This window comes from Rhamphochromis sp. 'chilingali' (assembly GCF_963969265.1).
Source record: "Rhamphochromis sp. 'chilingali' genome assembly, chromosome: 3".
Classification (NCBI taxonomy): Eukaryota; Metazoa; Chordata; class Actinopteri; order Cichliformes; family Cichlidae; genus Rhamphochromis; species Rhamphochromis sp. 'chilingali'.
The window spans coordinates 6,136,084-6,159,803 of NC_137931.1; the positions used below are offsets into that span (position 1 = coordinate 6,136,084).

General features: G+C 41.4%; 1 protein-coding gene across 11 annotated transcripts in view; it reads left to right on the forward strand.

Moving 5' to 3' along the window:
* LOC308394034 (semaphorin-5B-like) overlaps window positions 1-23,720 on the forward strand; it is a 45,222-nt gene that overhangs the window by 3,172 nt on the left and 18,330 nt on the right. For 6 of the 11 annotated variants that reach the window (XM_080878145.1, XM_080878150.1, XM_080878146.1 and 3 more), the window contains one exon: window positions 20,143-20,331. In XM_080878145.1, coding sequence (XP_080734271.1) covers window positions 20,187-20,331 — 145 coding nt within the window. In that variant the 5' untranslated portion in view covers window positions 20,143-20,186. Of the gene's footprint in view, window positions 1-8,244; window positions 8,306-20,142; window positions 20,332-23,720 lie in introns of all 11 variants that reach the window. The other 5 variants (XM_080878140.1, XM_080878148.1, XM_080878149.1 and 2 more) reach the window with 1 other exon arrangement.

Below are 23,720 nucleotides of genomic sequence, written 5' to 3' on the forward strand. Positions count from 1 at the left end.
TGGTGCAAAAATGTAATATTGTCTAATATTATGAAGTTAAAATATGAGCAAATAATACAAAATCAATTTGTAAGAAGAGAATCTGAAAATATTCTGAGATTAAAGACACAAAAACATGGAAAAAATTGGTTTTTTATTTTGTTATCGAACCATTTTTCTTGACTTCACAAGCGCAGATGACGCCTCTAAAAGGGGACGTCAGAAATATTTTGACATGATGATGCCAGAATTTCCAAATATGGGATAAATAAAGTACTTCTAAACTTATGAGCGCATATTTATCCAACAGTAAACAGAGTGGCACTTATATCCTACTCAGTTTGAGCATTCAAAGTCTCATTCACCCAAGCTTTTATCGAACATTCACACACGCACACGCACACACACACACACACACACTCAGATGGATGCATCTAGGGCAGGGGTAGGCAACTCCTGGCCTCAAGTGCCGGTGTCCTGCATGTTTTAGATATCACCCTGTGTCCACATACCTGAATCAAATCATTAGTTCATTCCCAGGTCTCTGGAGAACTTCAAGACATGTTGAGGAGGTAATTTAGCCGTTTGAATCAGCTGTGTTGGATCAAGGACACATCTAAAACCTGCAGGACACTGGCCCTCGAGGCTGGAGTTCAACACCTGTGGTCTATGGTAATGTAATAAATTGTATAAGCCTGTATCTCGTATTAAGTGAACAGTTATGTATACTCTCCGGTAGGGCAGGGCAATATGGCCAAAAATATTTATCATGATATATATTATCATTACTCTATAATGTTCCGAGCTGGTTGTTTTTCACCGGTGCTGCTTCGGCTTGCGCTGAGGCTCCCCTGCCGCCTCACCGTGCCTGCAATCTTTCAGCCTCAGCGCTGACAGGAGGGGCAGCAAAAACACAGCCGGAGGAGGTCATCCTGAAGTTTGCACAGGAGCGAGCCATTCATCCTCTCAGGGGGTGGGGTGGTGGTGGTGGTGGTAGTGGTGGGGGGTTTGGTTCTCCGCTGTGGTGAGACTGAGGCTGGGAGAGATGAATATCCTGCCCTGTTAAAGTTGGGGATGAGACTGGACAGTGTTATTTGTCTCTTAGGCTCCGCCGGGCCCACGAGAAGCTAAACGAGCCTGTCGTTTTTCAGTGTGTTTGATTTATCGGTGCCATTAATTTCTGAACAGGAGGTCACCCCTTCGCCTTATCAGATTGGCAGCCACTTGTACAGCCGCGCCTGGCTGCTGTTTCTGTCAACAGTGTGAGGAGCTGTCATATTTCCTGCTTGCTGGCTTGACAGATATGATGGTGTGCATCCATAGGAGAGCTATTTGATCTTAGTCCGTCATACAGCCCGCTGATCAGGCTCATTACAGCCAGAAGATTTCTGTATTTATCATTTTAACGACAGAAACAGTATTTGCGATCATTTATGCCTTTTTGCATTCCATTTATTAGTCCTTAAATTTCATGATGCACTTAGATATGCCCAGAATTCTTATGGTGGGTGAGTTTCGGCCTTTCCTGTACTCAGCAGTGGTCAGTGGCAGCACGGTGCAAGCTGTCCATAGCATGCCAGCAGCTGTGTTCGCTTGCTTAAGCAAATATCACACATGTATAAGGAAGCAAAAAACCTTTCAGGAATGACAGAAAGAATGTGATTATGCTTCTAAGTTTGAAGGAACCTGGACGGGCAAAGATCATAAAGCACACAGCGGTGGAGAGTGGAACATCAAAGATATTAGATGTAAATTAATACAACAGAAAGATTGGACTGCATTGCCATTTCTAAGGTTGTAATTTAAAGACGCCGCGTGTTGAATTGGAAAATGTATATCTTATTTCCTGCACTGGATGTAGATTTCTGCATTTTTATTCAAACAAATACCCTTACCTCTTTTTATTTCTTTGAGTATTTCCCAGTAAAGACACAAGCAAATACACACACACACGCAGCATACTGATTTTCCCCATTCAAAAATGCCATTAAAATGCCGGGATCTCTCAAATATATTGAGTCTCATATCACCGAGAAGCCTCAGTCTCTCTAGATGCAACATATTTACAATTCTTCCCATCCAAAGCTCAAATGTGAGTGCAGAGTCTTTTTTTTCTCACCCGACTGTCGTACTATTAACTTTCTTGCAATTGCCATTCCAAAGTGGATTGCAATCTGTTCATACTTATTAACACACGTCAAATCACTGGTCACCCCAAGGATAGCTGTAAATGCGTCTGGTTCCCAGCTCTTTCCAAATGCTTCAGAGTAACAGTAAAAATGCTCTTCCAATAACTACATGACCAGAAAGAATAAGTCAAATTACCAGTGGTGGATTTGCATTGATGACAGACAGGTGGAATATCAGGGGAGAGAGTGTGTAGCTGATAGTCTATGGCAGGGGTGTCGAACTCCAGGCCTCGAGGGCCGGTGTCCTGCAGGTTTTAGATCTCACCCTGGGTCAACACACCTGAATCACATGATTAGTTAATTACCAGCCCTCTGGAGAACTTCAAGACATGTTGAGGAGGTAATTTAGCCATTTAAATCAGCTGTGATGGATCAAGGACACATCTAAAACCTGCAGGACACTGGCCCTCGAGGCTGGAGTTCAACACCTGTGGTCTATGGTAATGTAATAAATGGTATAAGCCTGTATCTCGTATTAAGTGAACAGTTATGTATACTCTCCGGTAGGGCAGGGCAATATGGCCAAAAATATTTATCATGATATATATTTAAAAATTTGTGATAACAAGATAACTGACGATACAATTGACTTCTCTTTCCACATGCTGAATGAGCATCATATCCCTGGCTAAACAATGCATCACTGCATTAGTTAGTTCCTCCCAGCGTTTACTACTTTTGTCATTAGAGATGCAGTAGGACTGGGCGATATGACCCAAAATTCATATCTCGATATTCTTTAGCTGGATGGCGATATACGATATATATCTCGATATTTTTTAAAGCCATAAAGTAAGAACAAAAAGAGAGTTCTTAGTCACACTGTGTCCCAAATCTCACACAGGCACTTTTATTAACATACAGCATAGATGTACAAGAAAAAATTACTCAGAAATAAATGATCAGCATTTATTAAATAATAATGCTCCATAAATAAAATAAAACAATGTTGTTTTTGTGCATAACAAAAAGCTCACAATTGTGCAGTCAAAATGTAAACTAACAGACGCTGAGCATAATAACAAGCAGCTGCTCTGTTCCCAGGTTCTACTGCGTGACTGACAGCCTGGAGTTTGAAATCCTCTTTGTAACCGTGTCTCTGAACAGGTGCCATTTATGGTCCTTATACACACAGTAAGGTAATATTACGTTGAAGCAGAGTACGTATCACTCCGCGAGGCTCCTTGGTAGCTATAATGCTCCAACAGTCCTTTAAGCAGTGCAGCTTTCGTAGCTTACCAAAGTCGTACCAAAACACTTTTTGAAAGGTTTCTGAGCACTGTGTACCACATAAAATCGGTTTGCGGTCAGTAAGCACAACAAGAATTCATACATAAGGCACACTGTCGACATTTTGAGAAAATGAAAGGATTTTAGGTGTCAACGCGTTAGCCCGGTTAGCTTGTTAACACGTTGACGCCGTTCAGCCTCATGCACGGGGCGATGCGCGGTAACTCGTTAACAGATATTTGCCCCGTTAATGTAGTTATGGCGTTAACGTCACGCTGACAGCACTAAAATAGTAATCTCCAAATGTTTTCTTTTTACCGACCAGCTCCTCTGTGATAGCTGCCGTGTCCATCTTGTCGTTGCCTGCAGGTGAAGCGATGGGGGCGGAGGAGCTGTGTTCAGTGAAGGAGAGAGGCGAGGCAGAGTAACGTTGCGTAGAGACACAGTGGACGAAAGAGAGGAAAACTTGCGGCTCCACAAGTATAGTTATAACGTAACGTAGACTACATCGATATATAAACGATATTGTCACATCTCATATCTCGTATAAAACTGTGTCGATATATTTAAAAACTCGATATATTGCCCAGTCCTAGCGTGCAGCTATTTAAAGCTACTCCAATTGTTTGTTGAGTCAGCTTCTTTGGTCTCACCACCGTGCTAGTTGAAGCGGACGTTTCTTCACGTGCTGAAACAGCTTTGCTGTACTCCAACAAGTGCTTCTGGTTCGAATGATGAAATAGGTTTGTGGTGTTTCCTCCCTTTGCCCCCATGGACCGCTTCCATGTTCTACAAAATTTTTTGCTTTGGTGGGTGTCTGACGGATGAAAACCAAACCAGTTCCAAACCACTGAAGTTGCAGCATTTTTACAAACCAATTTTGGTTCATCTGATTCATTCGACAATCCGCTTTCGCCCTTCTCATTCTCCGTCGCCGCCATGCCTGTTCGCCATGTGCATATAAGCGTATGAAAACAAAGGCACTGCGCATGCATGTTTTACCCATATTCTAGCATGATATTTCATTTTCTTATCGTTGCCTAACATTATACCGGTATTACCGTGAAAGGTATAATATGGCCCAGCCCTACTCTCCGGACATTCCTCCCACCCCTCATTGCTTACTTCCATGTTCATTTGATCTGCCAAAGGCATGTGTAATTACCAGGTATCCACTAGTGATACTCTGGTATTGATCTGATACCAAGTTACTGTCTAACTAACAAGTAACTAACAAAAAAGGTTCAGATATTTTTCACAGAGTGTGTTCAGGGTATGATAAGCATCAATCTAATCGCACTGGTATCAATCTGATACCAGTGACAACAAGATACCAGTGGTATCGACTAGGGCTGGGCTATATCATACCATTCACGCTAATACCGGTGTAATTTTGGGCAACGATAAGAAAATGAAATATCGCGATAGAATATGGGTAAAACGTGCATGCGCAGTGCCTGTGTTTACATACGCACATGGCGGTGACGCAGAATGAGAAGAGCGAAAGCGGATCGTTAAATGAAACGGATGAACCAGAATTGGTTTGTAAAAATGCTGCAACTTCAGTTTGGCTTTCGTCCGTCAGATACACAACAAAGCACTATTTTTGGTAGAGCATGCTAGCGGGCCGTTGTTATTACCATGTTTTTTGGAAAATACGGCACACTTAAAATCAATCCTTTGATTTTTCTGAAAATTGACAGTGGTTGTAAATAGAAAATAAAAGTCTAATGATACTGTAAAGATACTGCTTTCTATAATCCTGTGTGCCTTATGTATGAATTCTGGTTGTGTTTACTGACCTCGAAACAATTTTATGTACACGGCGCTCGAAAATCTGTCAAATGTTTTAGTACGACTTTGCTGAGCTACGAAGCCGCACCGCTTGATGGATTGTTGGAGCATTACGGCTATCGTAGGCAGGCGCCTCGCGGAGTGATACGTACTGTGCTTCAACATAATATTACCGTATTGTGTGTGTATAACCTCTTTTTAAGTTTAGTGGATATTATACATGGTTATGCTGAGGATATGTCGGCCAATTTCCACTGGAAATGACTTTTGGTTAAACTGTCAGCGAGGAATTTGCACTGTTACGTTTTTATATAACTTTAATGCACATAAAAAACAGCTGCTTGTTTAAGTGAAAATACATTGATGGGGTTTTTTGCACTAATAAAGTTGTGGAGTTGTAAAGTATTTTGTCTAGTGTCAATTATATCGTCAGTTATATCGTTATCGCAAATTTTCAAATGTATATCGTGATAAATATTTTTGGTCATATCGCCCTGCTCTAGTATCGACTATCAATATTTGGATTGATCCACCCGCCTCTAACATCCACTGGATGAAGTTTCTGTAAAGCCTGATGGGAAAACCAGGCTGGCTCACAGCTGTCAATATTAAATTTATTCACTGCATCAAGAGTTAAAGAGTTAGACTCATGTTTTCTGACATGATCTCTAATTATTCTACAGCTAACACAAAAATCCACAGCTAGTTTCTTTAGGGTATTTAAAGTATTCGTATTCAGTTGTAAAAGTACTCGTGCTTGTGTTTGAACTTTTTTGCCCTTAATGGGTCACAGTCAGTTAAATTTATTAGCGGATGTTATCACAGTTTTCTGCTGGGCATCGGGTCTCTCAAGAGGGAAGTCTGAATTTCTTTGTTTAGGCAAACGAAATGTTTGTCTGAACTAATGGAATTTGGTGTTGACTCTGTCTCCTGATTCATTTACACATCGGTGCTACTGCAGCTGTGTTCAACCAACACCAAGTCTTACTTTAGTATCCAGATGATTTCAGATGTAGCTGAGAGCACTTAACCTCTTTTTTGTCTGCCTTTGTGCCTGCTGATTAAAGCGTAAATAGTTAGTTTGAGAGTTCGTGCATCACTGTGTTTTAATTCTTAGCACTAATGTTAAAGGTTTTGCCATAAACACAACATTTTCTTTTACTTCAGAATGCTTCTCAGATAGAAGTGACATTTTCCTATCATCCATTATCTATCTGCTGCTGATTGTTTTTGCCACACTATATAATATAGCAAACCCAGCAACACTTGGTGCGTGTTTAAGGTGGTTTCAAACCATGTTAAAATGCTCAAATTTACAGCAATAAAAGGGCATTTTTTAAATAACTTATCCACCTTCATAACTGAGTTACGGGTGTGGTCACTGGAAGTCTCACTCCATCTGTCTTGTAACTCAAGCTTCGCTGTTAGCGTTTTGGTAGTACCAGGGACGTGTTAGTCCCTCCCTGTGGTGGCCTTTCTCATGGTTATAAGAGTGTGAAAGAGAAAGCGAAAGTTAAATGTTAAACCACCCCTCCACCTCCGCCAAAAAAAACAAATAATTCAGTACACAATCCTTTTTTTATATTGTTTTTTGTCAATTGCCTTTATTTGATAATGATAGTAACGACAGACAGGAAAGTGAAGAAAGTGGCAGGGCAAAGCTCCACAGGTTAGATTGGAACCTAGGTTGCTGCCGTCTGGAAATTGAGCACTTGGTTACCTGCTCACCCTTTATGTGCAGCTTTTTCATCTGATTTCCGTGCTTATGTTTTGCTGCTCTCCTCTGCTCGCTGTTTCACCACGTGTATCTCCTCTGCTCCACTGAGCACACATGAAAGAGGGCAAAGGAGAGAAGTGCAACTTATCTCTTGAGCACTCCTAGTGTTTTAAGTGCTCAAAAGGGCTTTGAGTGCTCAGTTAAAGGAAAGAAGAGCTTTGTAAGTACCAGTCCATTTACTATTGATCACGATGGTGGGCTCACGCACAGCTTTCTCATTGCTTGTTTTGTCCTTTTAATGTATTTTTCCAATACTAACTGGGAATCATGATTTTCACCAGCTTTTGAGTTATTTGTGCTTGTGTGATAAGATGATCGATTGATTTGGCGTATGGCTGCTTTGATCCAAAGCCAGCCCCTTTAGCTCAAGATTAAAGGTGTCCCCTTAAATGCCATTTGCTTTAGCTTGAGATTATAGACTGAATAAAACATGCACGTAGCTTCCAAGTCTGAAAAGTGAAGCCAAAGTGGAATCTGTCTTAAAACCAGAGGACAGTGTTTCTGGTTGGTCCACTGCTGAACAAAACATCAAGTACATTTAGTAAATTATGGTTATTACTAGAGCCAGAAAGGAGGTTTATCCCGGGCATGCTCATTGGCTAACGACGTGCCCATCGCAACTCAAGCGGCGTTTTCATTTTCACAGTCAGCTTCAAAAAGCTTAAACACTCCCCGCTGTTGTTAATCAACAGGTGACACCACAGTGATGATGTCTATATTTTATATACACTCTATGCTCAAGATGCTAGCTCTGATTATTCTTTAGGACTCATAAAAAGGTGTCGGTCAGCAGTTACTTTGCCTGCTAATCAGCTACTCTTCATCAGTGCATCAGTCTGAGGTGACTATAAGTGAATAACAGGACATGTCGATAAGTCATCAGTCTTAAATGCAGTGCAAAAGCACAGCAATACTGAGCTTGTAACAAACCACAACTAATTCAAACGCTCAAGCTGGCTCCCGCCATACTGTGACCTAATTCTTTAACAGAATCTAAAACTGGATCTCACACAGGGCAGAACATCTCTGTCTATTGAGTTAACAGTTTGCTCTGCACAGATAGAAATTCTTTGCCCCCCTCCCTTATTTTCCCCATCACAAACACACACACACACTCACACACCCCTTTACCTCCCCTCACCTCCCTGCACACTCTCTGGTCAGCGTACCACTGTGTGCCGATGTGTAACAAGTTCTCCCTCTCTTGTTTTTCATACCTTCCTTTCTCTCTCTCTCTCTCTGTCTCTCTGTCTCGCTCTCTCCCACCATGTGAAGCGCCGGGATCTGTGCCACGCTCGTTCATCTGCCGAATCTGTCTGGTGCTGATGGTGAACTAGTAAGTTTATTTTCTTCTGTGTGATATTTGTGCGGCGTGTGTGCGTTGCTTTCACATATCCCATGCGGAGATTGGCTGCATCAGTGCAACTGCTTATTCTTTTGTGTTGTCCTGTCCATTCTGTCTTTGTGTCTACTTTTTTCTGCCTGTTTTTTTCCTTCTGCCTGCCTGTCAGTTTTCGTGTCACTGCAGGCTCATTTCTTCTCTAATCATCTATAATATGACCCTTCACCTACCCCTCCTCTTTTTCCCCCTCGCTCGTCTTCAGCGTACATCACCCTAGCTGTGACTTTGGAGACTACATGTGGGGATGTGTTTGTGTAACGTGTAGTGGATGTTTCCTTTGTTCTGGTTAAAGCATAAGTGCTAAAACTGACAGAGGAATGGGGTGGAGAGAAGCATGGGAGACAGAGGAAACTCCCAGCCCTGGATCAATACTCCTAGTCTGGGTTATTATGTCTGAATGTGTGCGTGGGTTTTTTTTTTTCCCCACTTAAGTAATGAAGCCTTTCTGAAGCAAAAGCCACATGTTGCACGTGTGCAAGTGTAATGTTCCTGTTTGATGTTTTCCCACAGAGCAGCATGCTTATTTATTTCTATTTTTAAAATTGCAAAGAGTCGCCTTTTACTCTTCAATTAATTACTGACATCATGCTGTAATCTAGTTAATCACAGCACCAACAGTTTGCTGATTAATGTCTTCGGGGTGTTTTTACACTATGAGCATGATTTATGGAAATTAGTCGTTGGTGGAAAATAGTAGCCATGATCATTTTTTCTGGTGGGTTATAAGGACCAGGTCTTATGAGATTTTTCATGACAGCAGCATCGGTTATGTGCAGTGGATTAGTAATTAAAATGCTCAGACTGTCAGCCACCCAAGAAATTCAAAACCCAAGACAATCATATTTGGAATGATAATATTAACTCAGTTTGTATTTGCCGTGCACAGTTTTGGGGAGTAAGACATTTACGAGTCATTTTAATCAGTTACTATGAATGAAATTAAAGCTGATAATCGGAAGGTTGCCCATTCGGACAGTCTCGGCCGTTGTGTTCTTGGGCAAGACACTTCACCTACCGCCTACTGGTGTTGGCCAGAGGGGCCGATGGCGCGATATGGCAGCCTCGCTTCTGTCAGTCTGCCCCAGGGCAGCTGTGGCTACAACTGTAGGTGCCTCCACCAGTGTATGAATGTGAGAGTGAATGAATAGTGGCATTGTAAAGTGCTTTATTATTATTAGTAAAGGGCTTATATGTAGAACACAGTAGCCTTGACAATATAGGGCTTTTAGGACCAATATCAGAAGTTGGTGATTTAAAAGTCAGATATAACAGGCAATTCTGTAGGTCACATGAAACACAAACAGATTTCCCTAAAATTATTGTGTAGTTATTTATTTACTCGTTTAGGAGTTCAGCATGTCTCTCTGCAGACTGTAGGGAGTTACAGGCTGCCCGTCTACCTGCAGAGATCGTCTCTTCTCAGATGGAGGCAGTGTCCCAAGTTTGTGGTACAACAAGGGCTACTCTTGTTTGTGCTGTTGTTGTACCATTGGTCAGCCATGGAGAAGAGCAAGGTTATAACGAACAAAGTCAAACCCGTCTTTGATGTTTTTTCACGCTTCTCCTGTCACTCCTTTGGCTTGTCAACCAATCAGCTTTTGACTGACATAGAGTTGAGCTACTCAAGCGTTACACTCTGCCCAACTCTGGTCAGATGATCTGGTTATTGTGTTTGTGGCGTTCCAATCACGTGTGTTACCAACAGGGTAGTTCTCAGAGTGCCCTCTGGTGGACAAACTATGCAACATCAATCCTCATAATATGGTTAAAGTTTCTTATATCTCTTCTTTACTTTTTAAATTTCATTTCATTTGTTGGCTAATATCGGCCCATTCATTCAAGACATAAAATTAATTTCGTTATTTTACATCTTTTGACCATAAAGGCTGGCTGTCCTTTGGTATTTCGTGACAGCATGAATAAGAATTTTTTTGGGGAAAAATTTGAGTGGATTGGGATTTTTATTAGTTTGCCAACATATCGTTGTGCACCATCTGTCGTCTACCAGTCAAATCACTAGGCATTGCTTGGAAGAGTCTGACAGTAGTTTGTTTTGACTGCACTTATGGCCATGTCTTGATGCATTCTCAATCATCCAGGAAAGTAAATCTCCAAAAGTTGATTCTGTTCATCCGGACGTAGCGTTTTCGTCACTCATCCAGGTGACTTCTTCAGTCTCAGCTGACTGCAGGTTTCCCCAATCTTATAAACAGTACGTTTGCATAATGACTGAAATCAGCCCACTGAAAGAACAATGGCCTGGGAGGTCAGTTCCTTAATCTTGATTATGCAAATCGTCATGACCATTGATCAACAACCACTGATCAAAGACCACTGATCAATGGCCATGAGCACCATTCACAGATAGTTGGGGAATGGCTACAATCACAGCATTGTAAGATGGCGAAAGATGTACCCTTAGGCCCGTCCTCGATTCAGAGATGGTCTTTCCCTTTTCACGTAAGTCAACTTTTGGAGACTTATGGCCATGGTGTCTACAATTCCTACTACTACTACCAGTACTGTACAAATCTCCTCCAACCAGGCCAGAAATAGTATAATAACAACAACTATAGCTCTGTGACCAGCAGTCTGCTTCAGTCCTGGTAGACCTGTTGGGCAAGATTGGTTTTCAGTGCTGGAAGTTCACCAAAAAATGTTCTTTCTGAAATTCTTTCTGAATTTTTTCTATGCCTGAATACTGCTCTTTGTTCCTTCACATACTGTTCAGTATGTGAAGGAACTCTTAATACAGATTAGAGAGGTGTGGATTGATCTCTATGATTTGTTTTGGCAGCTGCACTTTGTAATCTAAACCGTGTTAGCACTTGAGTTTAAAGTTCATCTTGGCGGATCAGATCAAAAGTGGACAGTGGTCAATACAAATGTAAACAAGCGCTAAGACTCTTTAATACCAAATGTTAAAACACTCATAAAGGATGTGTACAATTTAACACATCGGCGTTGTCTGCGCTCTTATAACATGTGAATTAATGTATTTCTGTTCTTTATGGGAGGACTTTTGTTGAATGCATCCATCTTCTGCCTTCCAAATTCAGGGTGTCCCAGAGGTCACAGAGCAAGAGGCAGGGTACACCCTGGCCAGCTCACCACTTTGTCACAGGCCTAACAAAGACGCCCACATTCAAGCCTAGATGTAATTTAGAATCACAAATTGACTTAACATGCAGCTGAATACCCCAGTTGTGCGGTGGTTAGCACTCATGGCACAGTTTGGCACCTTTGTAAACCATCTCCTCCATATCAAGAGTGTTTGTAGCTTCTGCACAGCTCCTTAAATATTGATTATCAGTCTTGCCTTGAAGTGAAACACAACTACTGTCTTTTAAAATTTTTAGATCAATGCAAGCATTAGAGCGCAGCTCCGTCTCTGCATCATCCACTCTGAGATAATCATTAGCAGTCATGCATACTATATGAACTGTTACTAACGTTTTTGCCATTCAGAGCTAAGTAAGTAAAAATACATCTGTTGATAGAGCAGATGACATTAGGGTTGGCATTAAAGTAGCTATAGGCTGTAAATTAACCAATTATTGATATAAACATCTTGATCAGTGACACCACAACTCTTCAACAACTGCTTAATGGATAAAACTAAAAGTTTGATGCATAAAAATGTTAAATAAATTGTTGTTGTGGTACCGTTCAAGCGTAGCTAAGGCCATTGGATGTTTGTTTTTTGTGATTTTTCCATCACCCTGGCTTCACATTGAAATTCATGTTACAGGGAATGAGCTGTCCAACCAGTAATCTTCAATCATGTCTACTGACAGAGCGGCTCCCTTCAAGTGGGGCAGCGGGTATTGACAGAGAGTGATTGCAGCTGTACGTGTTTGGTTATACATCCCAGTCGTGTCATCTGGCAAAAAAGCAAAGCGAAAGAAATGGAGATCATGATAAGAGGACGGAGGGAGACGGGGAGGAGCGAGGAGAGAGATAGGAAGAGAGGGATCAGTGCAGCTGTGTGCCTCTTTAGGATTCCTGCTCTCTACCTCCTCTCGCCCGGGCCAAACCGGCATCATTAGGTTTGGCAAATTACCCGGGCGGCCATTGTGGCGCAGCCATGGCACGTTAGTGTGTCTTTTTAACTGTGGCTAAACTCAGTCTATTCACTTGTAAAAGAGAGCAGCCATTGGCAGATAGTTGGCAGGTTGCACAGAGAGGCCATTCACCCCGGTAGGAAGGAGCTGAGAACACTGCCTCGGAAATGGTCCTCTCTGAATATTTTGATGGAGGGACTTTGGGTGCCCTCTCAGTGTCCATTTGCTCCAGCTAACAAATCTCCATCAACTGACTTCATTGGTAATCAATATCAGTGCTCCTTATAGGTGAGGGCGAGCAGGAGCTGCGGTCAGAAAGAGAATTTTAGCAATTTGATTCAGTGTTGTTTTGATGTTGTCTTTTCTTCCTTTTTTTACTCAAGGAGGAATTTGGAGTTTGGAATCCAGTTTTTTTTGTAGTGGGGTGTAGTGGGGTGGGGGGTTGGTGTTCACTCTGTCTTTTCATGATAGTTGGACGCTGTCCAAAAACTCGGGTGGAGAGAGTTTAGACAAGAGGCTGATATACAAGGGTCAGATGCTGGACTCCCTCCTTTTATTTTTGATGCCACGCAGGAACAAATTATAGGGCTTCTGAATGAAGAAATAATTACTCGTTATTAATTTCGCTGTCATAGAGTTCCTCCGTGAAGAGGACATGTCTGGATTTTAATGAAGCACACTTAACACGCGCACCCAGTGTTGTCGGGTGCTCGGTTTGTAGCTGGTGTGGCGGAAGTGCTAAAAAGCAGTTTCAAGGTCTTCTGTAGTGCGTCTTTTTGTAGGCAGATCACGACATGGATAATTACCTATAATAGCTGTTTTGCAAGAAATGAGGGAAGAGGTTACTCATGCTGACAGAAAAGGAAACGGCCCCTTCACAGTTGCCGAGCTGACGTATTAAAGCTTAATAACCTGCCGGTCACATGGCTCACAAAAGAGGTTCATCCATGCCTTGTTTTTTTACTTAGAGTCAACTCAAGCCCTCGGACCACACTCCATAAAGGGGCCATCTCTTTGGCCTCTATCAGAGTCCTCCTAAGTTCTCTGGGATATGCTTGTTTAGTTCTTCTAAGAGGAAAAAGTCAAAGTGAGCTTGCATGGTTCCTCAAATAGAGGCGGGGGGAAGTTCCATGTTTCTTAAATTTTGCATGAACATCACTGTGAATCACTCTGGCATCAGCAGAAGTAGTTGACACTCAGAGACAGAAAAAAAGTTGTTGTCAAGAAATCTCACAAACTTGAAGGAAAAAAAAAGCAGCAGGGAAAGAGTCCAGAAAGAAAAATGGAGGATTTGACAAAGGCCTCTGCTGTGTGAAGTTTGTACAACTGTGACAAAGTGCTGCAGAGGCACTGCTGCTCTGTCCAAACACTTGTCAGTGTGTCACTACACACATTTCCACTTAAATGTTAAACCAGGGGAGAAACGTCAGCGGCTTCTACTTGTGTAGCTGTAGCGTGTAAGGGGAAGGAGAACAGGGGGGAAAAAGCTTTTTTTTTTATACTTTTCCTGACTTTTCTAAGGAGTCGATGGATCATTTTTACATGTTCAAACAACCAACAACGAAAGAAAACAAACTGTCTGGCTTCTGAAGACATGACACAGCCTCTTTTTGAAGGTTTGTAATAATGCCCTGTGTGGGTCACTTCTGCAAAGTTGTTGATCCCCCCCCTTCTCATGGCTTACAGGTTGCATTTATACAAGTACCTGTTGCAGTAAATGAAAGAAATCTGTCAACACAACACTTTGATGTTAAATTACTTTACTTAATTGGGGGGAGGGGTGTCTTTATCAGTAGGAAAACTTAAAAAAGAAGCATAGTCAAAGTCTGAAATTTAGCCTCCTTCACATTTAGAAGGAATTTATTTCCAACATTTTTCACTCTGAACATGGCATGGTCATTCTGAGTATGAGTGGGAGGTCTCTGGGTGAAAATGCCTTGCTGATGTCAGAGGTCAGAGGAGAGTAGCCAGACTGCTTTAACCTGAAAGGAAAGCAACAGTAACTCAAATAACCTAGAGCTGCGCGATTGTGATTATCACTATTATTCTGATTGATATTAAGATTACAGTTAAGTTTAGTTATTTATCCTTTCATTTTAATGACAGAAATGTTTTAATTGTACTGTTATGTAAACACTGCTTTCACATTCATGTTCCTCTACGATCCTGCTGATGTACAATACCAAAATTATGTAAATACAATTAACTTTACTAAAACTTAACATGAAATTAAATCAGCAAGGCACTACTTTCATTTTTACATTGTGCTGCACTTCTTGGTTAGTCAGTTAGTTAAAACACCTTCACAAAATCCCATTTTTACTTGACCTGCACTGATGATTGAGTGCATCCTAGAAGCAAAATATAAAGTCTTCCACTCCATTTTTTTTCCAAACCATTATGATAGTTTGTGTACAATGTCGGTTTTGCCAATTTAGAAAATTAATTGCATGAGGGGAAAACATCTTTTGTCCACGATGATCCTTCATTACTCACCATGTTTAGTGGACACATATCTTTGGCCAAAAAGCATGCGATTGCCTCGATGATTTCAATAGGTCTTTGTGTGCTGGACGGATATGCAGACACGCATACAGGCTCGCTTTTATGGACGCCTGAGTGCACGGCGGATGATTCACTTTTGCAAATATTGCGTTGTTTCTCTTGTCCTTCATGCGTTAATAATCCTGCAGTTTGTGGTGCGTTTTCAAGCAGTTGTAATAAATTATCGTGCAGACGCTGTAACTTATTATTAGTTAACATCACTTGCCCTAAATCCAAAGTATTTCCAAACGTGTGATGATTTGCTCTGAGGGACAAGCTCTTGGTCTTCTGCTGTGCCAGACATTTGATTTTTGTTGTGTATCTGTCTGTTAATGTTGCGGTACTCATCTAGACTACAGCAGAAGAAAAGGAAACTGAGGCTACAGTTTGCACGGTCTCACCAGAATTGGACAACAGAAGATTGGAAAAATGTTGCTTGGTCTGCTTTGACATTTGGACGGTAGACTCAAACAAACGAAAGCATGGATCCATCCTTCTATCAGTGCTGTAATGGTGCATGGGCACACTCTAACCGAGCACTGTTTATCCACCACAACCTGTTTGAGTATTGTTGCTGATCATCACTTTATGACCACAGGGTACCCATCTTCTGATGGCTGGAAGCACCTCAAAAGCTCAAATCACCTGTTGAACATGACAATGAGTTCACTGCACATCAATGGCCTTCATACTCCTGACACACACCAGCTCTCAATCCAGTAGAGCACCTTTTGGATGTGGTAGAATGGGGGATTCCCATCATGGACGTGCAGCCAACAAATAAGCAGCACCTGTGTGATGCTGCTGTGTTAATATGGAGTGTTTCCAGCACCATGTTGAATCTGTGCCGTGAAGAATTAAGTTTGTTCTGGAACCAACAGTGGTAAGAGTGTGGCTCCAACCAAGATATACCGATTAAAGTGGCCTGCATATATCATGATAGATTTTAATATAAGAATCAAACTATCTGTACTGCAGGAAAAGTTCAAGCACATTTAAGCTCTGTATTGACTCTGAGTGCCATTTGGTGTGAATGTGTAAGGGGAATTAGTTTAACCTTTTTTGCCAAGTAAAGCTGTTTTGTTTTTTTTAGCTTAAGAAACTTCTACAACTCAAGTGCGGCAATAAATGTCAAAGTAAATTACAATGGCAGATAAAGAGTCTATATATGGGCACAGATGTGAAAGTGGAAGGTAGCCATGAGCTGATTCTGTTTGCAGGGTTGGTTTACATCGCAGGACGTGATGGACAACAGACCCGTCTCCCAGGCTAGTGCTGCTAATGACTCTGAGGCCACTTGTAGTGACTACTTTGGTCAGGAGAAGTTACTTTCAAAGTCACATTTGCTAGTAACGAGCACAATCCTTAACCGCTTGTTTGGATCCATATAGATGCTCACGTGATAACACAGTAAATGCTTAATTGCATTGCTGTGTATCTCCTTTAAATATTTAACAGATGCAATTTCATTCAGTCTTGCCTCAACAAGCTGCAGAACAATCAATACAGTAGTTTGCAATTGTGAAACAATTCCAGAGCAAATCTAATCTACCAAAACATCTATGTTTAAAAGGCATCCCAATAAAATGAAAAGCATACAGAAAAAATATTCAGCCTTAAATACTGCTGCAAAATTTGAGTAGAGGTTACAGTTTAATGTCTTTGTGTGAGGTTTTGGAGTTGCTGCAGGAACATGAAGTTATCTTCATGTTTCAGAAGACGCACAAGCATCTTAGATTTGTAGTGTGTAGTTTTGTCTGCAAGATGTTTGAATCAGCTTTCGCTGTTGCAGAGGAATCACATGGAGAGGCACCAGTGAAGTAGGAGAGACAAATTGGCAGGCAGCAGGGGTTTGAGTATACACCTGTCATGCTTAGCTGTGTTGATACATGGCGGCCCAGTCCTCAGCTTTATTTACTGACATGGCCCTGCCTTAAAATCTTGGCCGTGTTGCTCCAGTGTGGTGGTCACATGTTCACTTTGTGTTCCCGGGTGATTTTTTTTCCCCACACAGTCCAAACACGGACCGGTCACATGAATTGCAGACTCTGTCTTTCTAATCCCATCACAAGTTGTTATTTCTTTAAGGTGTTTTTCTATCGCAGCCAGCTACACGAGTGAATGAATGTTCAGACACGCTCCGTCTCTGGGAAAACAGCTCTCTGATTTTATTTTTGAAGCAATTTATTTCCAACTTTCTATAACAAATTCAAAGACTGTAGCTCAGGTCCGTCTGCCACTGTCGGGTCCATAATATTACATCGAATCACTCAAGCCACATTTAGAAGCATCACACGACCATCTACTTATTTTATGTGTAACATATGTCCTCTGTACTGATGCGGTCATTTGCTTACTTCAGATTTCAATTAAATTCAGCTAATCCAATGTTTTTTATATACTGCCAAATCACAACAGTCTCCTTAAGGCGCTTTATATTTATAAGGTAAAGACCCTGAAACAATACAGAAAAAACACCAACAGTCAGAGCACCCCCTATGAGCAAGCACTTGGCGACAGTGGGAAGGAAAACTACCATTTAAACAGGAAACCTCCTGCAGAACCAGGCTCAGGGAGGGGCAGCAATCTGCCCTACCTTTTTTTTCAGATTATATTAAATTCATATGACTTATGTTGAAACATTTCAGGAAAAGTATTTTTTGTTTGTTTAGATACAGTATTGAATAAAAGCCTTTAGCCACCCCTCATTTCTACTCATTCCTTTATATTTTTCAGGAAAATTGGGGAAGAGGTGCCCTGATTTACTAAATATTACAGTATACATTTACAGTATATAAGACACAGAAGGAATCTGTACAGTCAATATTTGGTATGGCCACCTTTTGTAGCTGTCAAAATGTTGGTGCAGCAACAGTCTGTAACCTGGCAGTGCAAGGAATATAAGTTTCATTAGCAATGTGTTGTTATAGTTCACAAAGACGGTTGGACACACAGCAATGATGTTGGAGATTGCAATACTCAAATAAGACTAATGAAAGTCAACCAGCTGACAGCATCATACTGTAAAGCTTATATTCTACACAGTACTAAAAGTTTTGTTGTGGATACCAGCTTACTGTAAAACCTTCAGGGTATTTCTGGAAAGAACTTATCAAATTTCCCTGTTACAGGGTAAGATGTGTGAAAAGGACAAGTATAAAGGCACAGCCATACAGCTTTGGGAGGCAGTACTTAGAAATAGCGTTGGCGACAAGTGAACTTTCATGGTCATATTAGAGGTGACTACCTTCTCTCAGAAGCAAAGAAGGGAGCACAATGCTTTTGTTAATGCACAGTTAAAAACATTCAAGAAAAACATCAGTGCAGATAGTTGGGCTCACAGTGTGTCTAAAGAGTTTGTGTGTTACTTGACTAAACTTAACCAAACCATAAAGAGGTCCTAGCACACTTTGTCATGTAGACAGAGGATGATGAATATGCGCTCTTTGTCTTTAACTAACGCTAATCACCAAGGGAGAGCCTGCGTCCACACATTTCCTACTGCCCCCGAAGAATCTGACTGACGTCCACTGTCGCTCCCCCTCGTTGGGCTGAATAGACAAATCCCAGAACATTAGGCCTCTCACTGGCCAGCCTTTGCGCGGTGAGAGGACCGTGGCCCCGTAACAAAGGCGAGGCCAGCGGTGGAGGCTCTGCTCCTGTCGCTTCATTAAGCAGCAATGTAAGACCCAGCAGGCTGAAAAACCTCTGCCTCCACACGTATTCAGTCCTCCCAGTGAGCAGTAGACAGGCAGACATTCACCGCCTCCATTCTTTGTAGTGCGTAGCAGCTGCACTGAAACTGGTTTAAGGGTTAAAGAAAAAGACGCCGCTGTGAATGGGCAAGAAATATGCTGCCCTGTAGTGTTGAGGATGTTCAAGTTTTCAATACATAGTTGGAACATTATGGCCTTTTCCATAAACTCATTTATCACTCAGCTCAGACATTTTCAGAGTCAAATTTGTGCTCTAGTCCCGCCTAACCCTCAGGCGACAGTGTAGCTAGATTCAGGCATTTCACGTGCTCTCATGGTGAAGGTGTCTCCTGTAGTTAGTCTTCAGCTACTTAAACGCTTGCTCACATCTGAATGGTTCACTGGCCAGTACAGGAGTGGAGCTTAAAACAGAAATTTATTAGATGATTCAAAAGACATTTTTTTCCATTTCAGAGCTCATACATAGAGTCATTTCACATGCAAAAACATTTAAAGGTCTTTATCCTTGTTTGCATCCACATTTTTTTTAATTTAGCAAACTTTAAATATCTTGGTGAATGCATGCAGCCAATGAAAAGTGATAGTAACATCCTTTATTGGTGGGTGTCACTCTGTCCTGTCCTGCTCTGTTTCCAGTCTGTGAATTTCTAAATAAATGAGAAAATGTAGCCCCACAGAAGTGTGCGTGAAAACACAAAGACCCAACACATTTGGATTAGACGTTAGCCTGTAACTAACTTGCCAGCGTCAGTATGTATGCTACAGCTAGTATGTGGCTGCATTTACTCTACCAAACAGAGTATCTTGAACGCTGCCTCCCTCTGTGTGCTGCACGTGAGAAAGCAAAAGTCTGATACTTGTCTGACGCAGCTGGATGGAAATTTGTAAACTACATAAAAGAGCCTTTGATCTTTGTGCCTAAAGTCACCATCAGATCATCACCTTTGAGCAGATTCTGATTCATATAAAATGAATTCGACCCTTCATGTGGCACACCCTCCTGTTTGGCTCTGTGCCCGGGGCTCATCTCTGAATGGATCCCCTCAGTCAGAAAGAGGCACCCAAAGTTTGAGAGCTGGCGTTAGTGAAGATTGGCGGCTCTGGCCTTTTGAGGTGAATTAGCCATGACCGAGTCCTGCTGACACTGAGGCGATGGACACCAAAAGCAGACAGACTGAAAGTGAGGAGGGACAGCGGGGCCGGTCGACTGGCAAAATTAATTTAGATGAATGGGCAGGAGGACGGAGAGAAGAGAGTGTGTGCAAGTGTGAGCTATTACTGAGTGGATATGGATTTTTAGAGTCCAGCACTGATGTATTGAGTTTTCTAGAGTGATTATCTAAATGCCAAAAAATATAAGGATATTTATTTGTCACAAGGCTGATTGGTTTACTCTCCCTGCCATTACTGTCTGGTTGATTGACAGATATCACTTCTGCTCCGACAGGTGATTCCTGAGGACCTGATAGAAGACTGGATGTGGTTGTAACTATGGTAACATCAGGGTGGGGGGTATGGGCCCTCTCCCCCTGTGGCCTTGTGCTGGTCATCTGTTTATCCATGTGTCTGTCAGAGGAGCCTCACATCAAGCCTGCCGACTGCAGCAGAAAGGAACATCCTGTTGTTTCCTACCAAGGTGAGCAAAGAAACACACCACTGATAGAGTGGGGAGGAGGGCCACGAATGAAGTTAGGGCTCAAAAATGAAGGCACGCTTGCAAAATCAGGAACTTTGTACATTTTAATCACTTTAGTTTAGGCCCACCCCATCGTAGCAACTTATGTGCACATGCCAAACTGAACAAAGGCTCCAACCTAGCACCAAAGTTCATGCTGAAGGGAGACACTTTTTTAGCTGAAATAAGAGACTGTGTTGCTTGCACATTTACCCATTGTGAAAAGAGGACAACGTATTTATTTTCCACAAGACAATTTCTGTTTTCAAACAACATAATTTGTGTTGTTTTTTTTATGTAAGAGTACACACACAAATATATGAGAAAGTCGGCGAATTGAAAAGAGTCACGCACACAAAGGCCGTGTTTCTTTGAGCCCACTTTCAAAGTGATGATTTTCACATGCAGCCGGTTAGTCCACGTACCCAACATCAAGATCAGAGATCTTAACCTTGTCACACAACGATCGGGTTGTCATGCTGATGTTGACAATTAGGCAAACTTGTAGACATGCATGCGTTTCCTAGACTGTCTACAGTTCTCAAATTCAGGCTCTTTAAGCAGGTTGTTGTGAGCGAGCAGTGTGGTAGCCTTATTGTAAAATGGTAATCAAAATGCATCTTTTGCTTGAATAAGTGACGTAAAGGCTTTGGATTAAGGGTTGTATGAGGACCAACTGTATGCAAAAGGCTACATAAGATATACATTTTCGATTTAAATTAAAGTATAAAAAAACTGTATATGTCTGCCCCTTCTGATTTTATCACCCTACATTTTGATCATACTCTCATGTCAAACCATGGCTGCTAAACAGTGCTTTACTCCAGTGCTTCACTGAATAAGAACGTACATGGTATCTTTGTGAAGGAGCTTTGGTTGGGTCACAAACATTTTATGGTCCTTTGTAAAGTTAAATAACGATTGCATAATTGTATAACAATCTTCACTTATCCACCAACTTTAAATCAATGCCATCTCTCAACATTTCATTCGCCGCTCTTTAAAAACTGATTTTCGTTGGGTTTGTATATTCAGCTATAACCACCACAGCAACAGCGATTGATTAGTTTGCATTCAAAAAATGCTCTCATGAAAATTTATCAGCACAGCAACCTGGGTGCTTGCACAAAAGTCTTGTCCAAATCCATAAAAGCTTTAAACGTTTAGAATGTCATTTCATCTACTTTTGTTGCTCTAATCACTGCTGTCTAAACGCTGTTGCACGGCTTGTTCTATTGCTCTCACAGCCATATTGTAACCAACCATAAAACCCACAACAGTCTACAGCTTTTGAGAAATTATGTTTGTTAAATGCCACTGGAAATGGAAATAGACAAGGAACAGCAATAATAAATAATAATTATTTTTATCCTGGACAAGTTATGTTTCCGTCTGAAAAGAAGAGAAAAACACAGGACACAGAATGAAGATGATATAACAAGCAAAAGGTGAGTTTTAACTGATATAGAAATTGTAAAAATCATTAAAGAAACCAAAAAGGAACAACTGACAAAGGGAGACACAAAAAGCCACCATGTATAGCAAGGTAAAACGATAACAGCTGGAAGCAATCAGGGCATTGTAGTGGTGGAAAAAGACAAAGACAAGAGGTAAATAGAACACAAGAAAACAACAAACAATAAAATAAAGCAGGAAATGACACAAGAGCAGACAAGGAAGCACAGAATACACAGGAAATACACAGTAAATCTGAAGAAACGGACCAAAGAAACCAAGCATCTGAATTGGGAAGAAAGATGATTGAGAAAGATGATTATTTCAGAAACTGCTGATCTGCTGGATTTTCCCAAATAGGTATGCAGAACAGCATCTTTGCACCCTTGGAAGCACTCAGCTCTGCTGCAGCAGCAGAAGACCACACTGGGCAGTCAGCTAAGAACAGGAAACTGAGGTTACAATTATCACCAAAGTTAACAATGGGTCAGACTGGTGGTGGTATAATGGTGTGGCACACTTAATACCAGTCGATTGTTTAAACTCCGCAGCCTACCTGAGTCTTGCTGCTCACCATGTCTGTCCTTGTATAACCACAGTAGACCCATCGTCTGATGGCTGCTCCCAGCAGGATAAAGCTCATATCATCTGACACTGACTTCAAATCTAGCAACTGCGTGACTCTATCACATCCAAAATCTGCGAGGAACGTTTCCAGCATCTTGTTCAATTTATGCCATTAAGAATTCAAGTTCTTCTGGTGCCAAGAGCAGGTCTGACCTGACATCAGCAAGGTATCCCTAATATAGGATCCAGGTCCAGTAATAACAATGATCATTGCTGTAATTGCTAAAATGCAAAGAAGTTTACAAGCAGCAGACGGCAACTTACATAATGCAAAGTGTAGACAGTTCTGCAATCTGAAATGAAACTAGACGCTCTTAGTTAATTGGCTCTTTTGTTGCAAGAATGAGTGTCGATTTCTGATTCCCTGTAGTTAACTAATTTCTTCTTAAAAGAGAAAGTCCAAGAAACAAGTCGCTTCTCCTTGTCAGCTGTCAGATTGGTATTTTGAATGAGAGACTTAGACTGCCTGCCCTTGTCCGCTTTGCAGCAGCTCATTATGTACACAGGGAAGTGCACAAAAGCAATTTGGATTCAATAGCTCTCCGAAAATCACTGCTGTTCAAGTGATGGTTTGTATTCATGTTGTTTTGTTGCCCTCTTTCAGAGCTATTCAAAGCAGAACTGAGACCAGACAAGAATGATAGTTCAGTTTCTAATAAGCATCTTGACACGCTGGTGCTCATAACCTTTCAATTTGTTGTTTTATGTGACATTAATTGAGATTAACCAATACAAAGTGTGAAGCGTGACTTTAATATAAGGTTGTGAAATCTGGCAGCACTATGAACTCTTAGTTGGAATTAATTTGCATTCATAAGGATTTGTTGGAATTGTGTTTATCTCATGCATCGAGGCTTACAAAAGACACGTTGAAAGTTGAAACTGTGCTTGGCAATTTCTGCAAAAAAATTGAATGTAAAGATTTATGTGAAATTAATAAAGGTGTTGATGTTGTGTCTGCAGCATGGCCTCATTAAATGCTCTTCTTCAGCTGTCTAATGACTGTGAAAGGGCCTTTGATGTCATTATTTTGACTGGATGTCAGTTTACATTCAGCTCAAAGTGTTTGCCTGGCAAACCGTGCTGCTTTTGTTGTTGATACATTTTTTTTCCCACAAGCTGGCTATCAAATGAGAGGAACAGGCATTTAGTCCTGAGAGGCAGCAGTAATTTGCTCTGAAACATTGCGGGAAGCATTCATTTGTATGTGGTTTGTTCGCCCTCCCCGAAGCTCATGTAAAACAGCTAAAGCAACTTTATTTACCGTT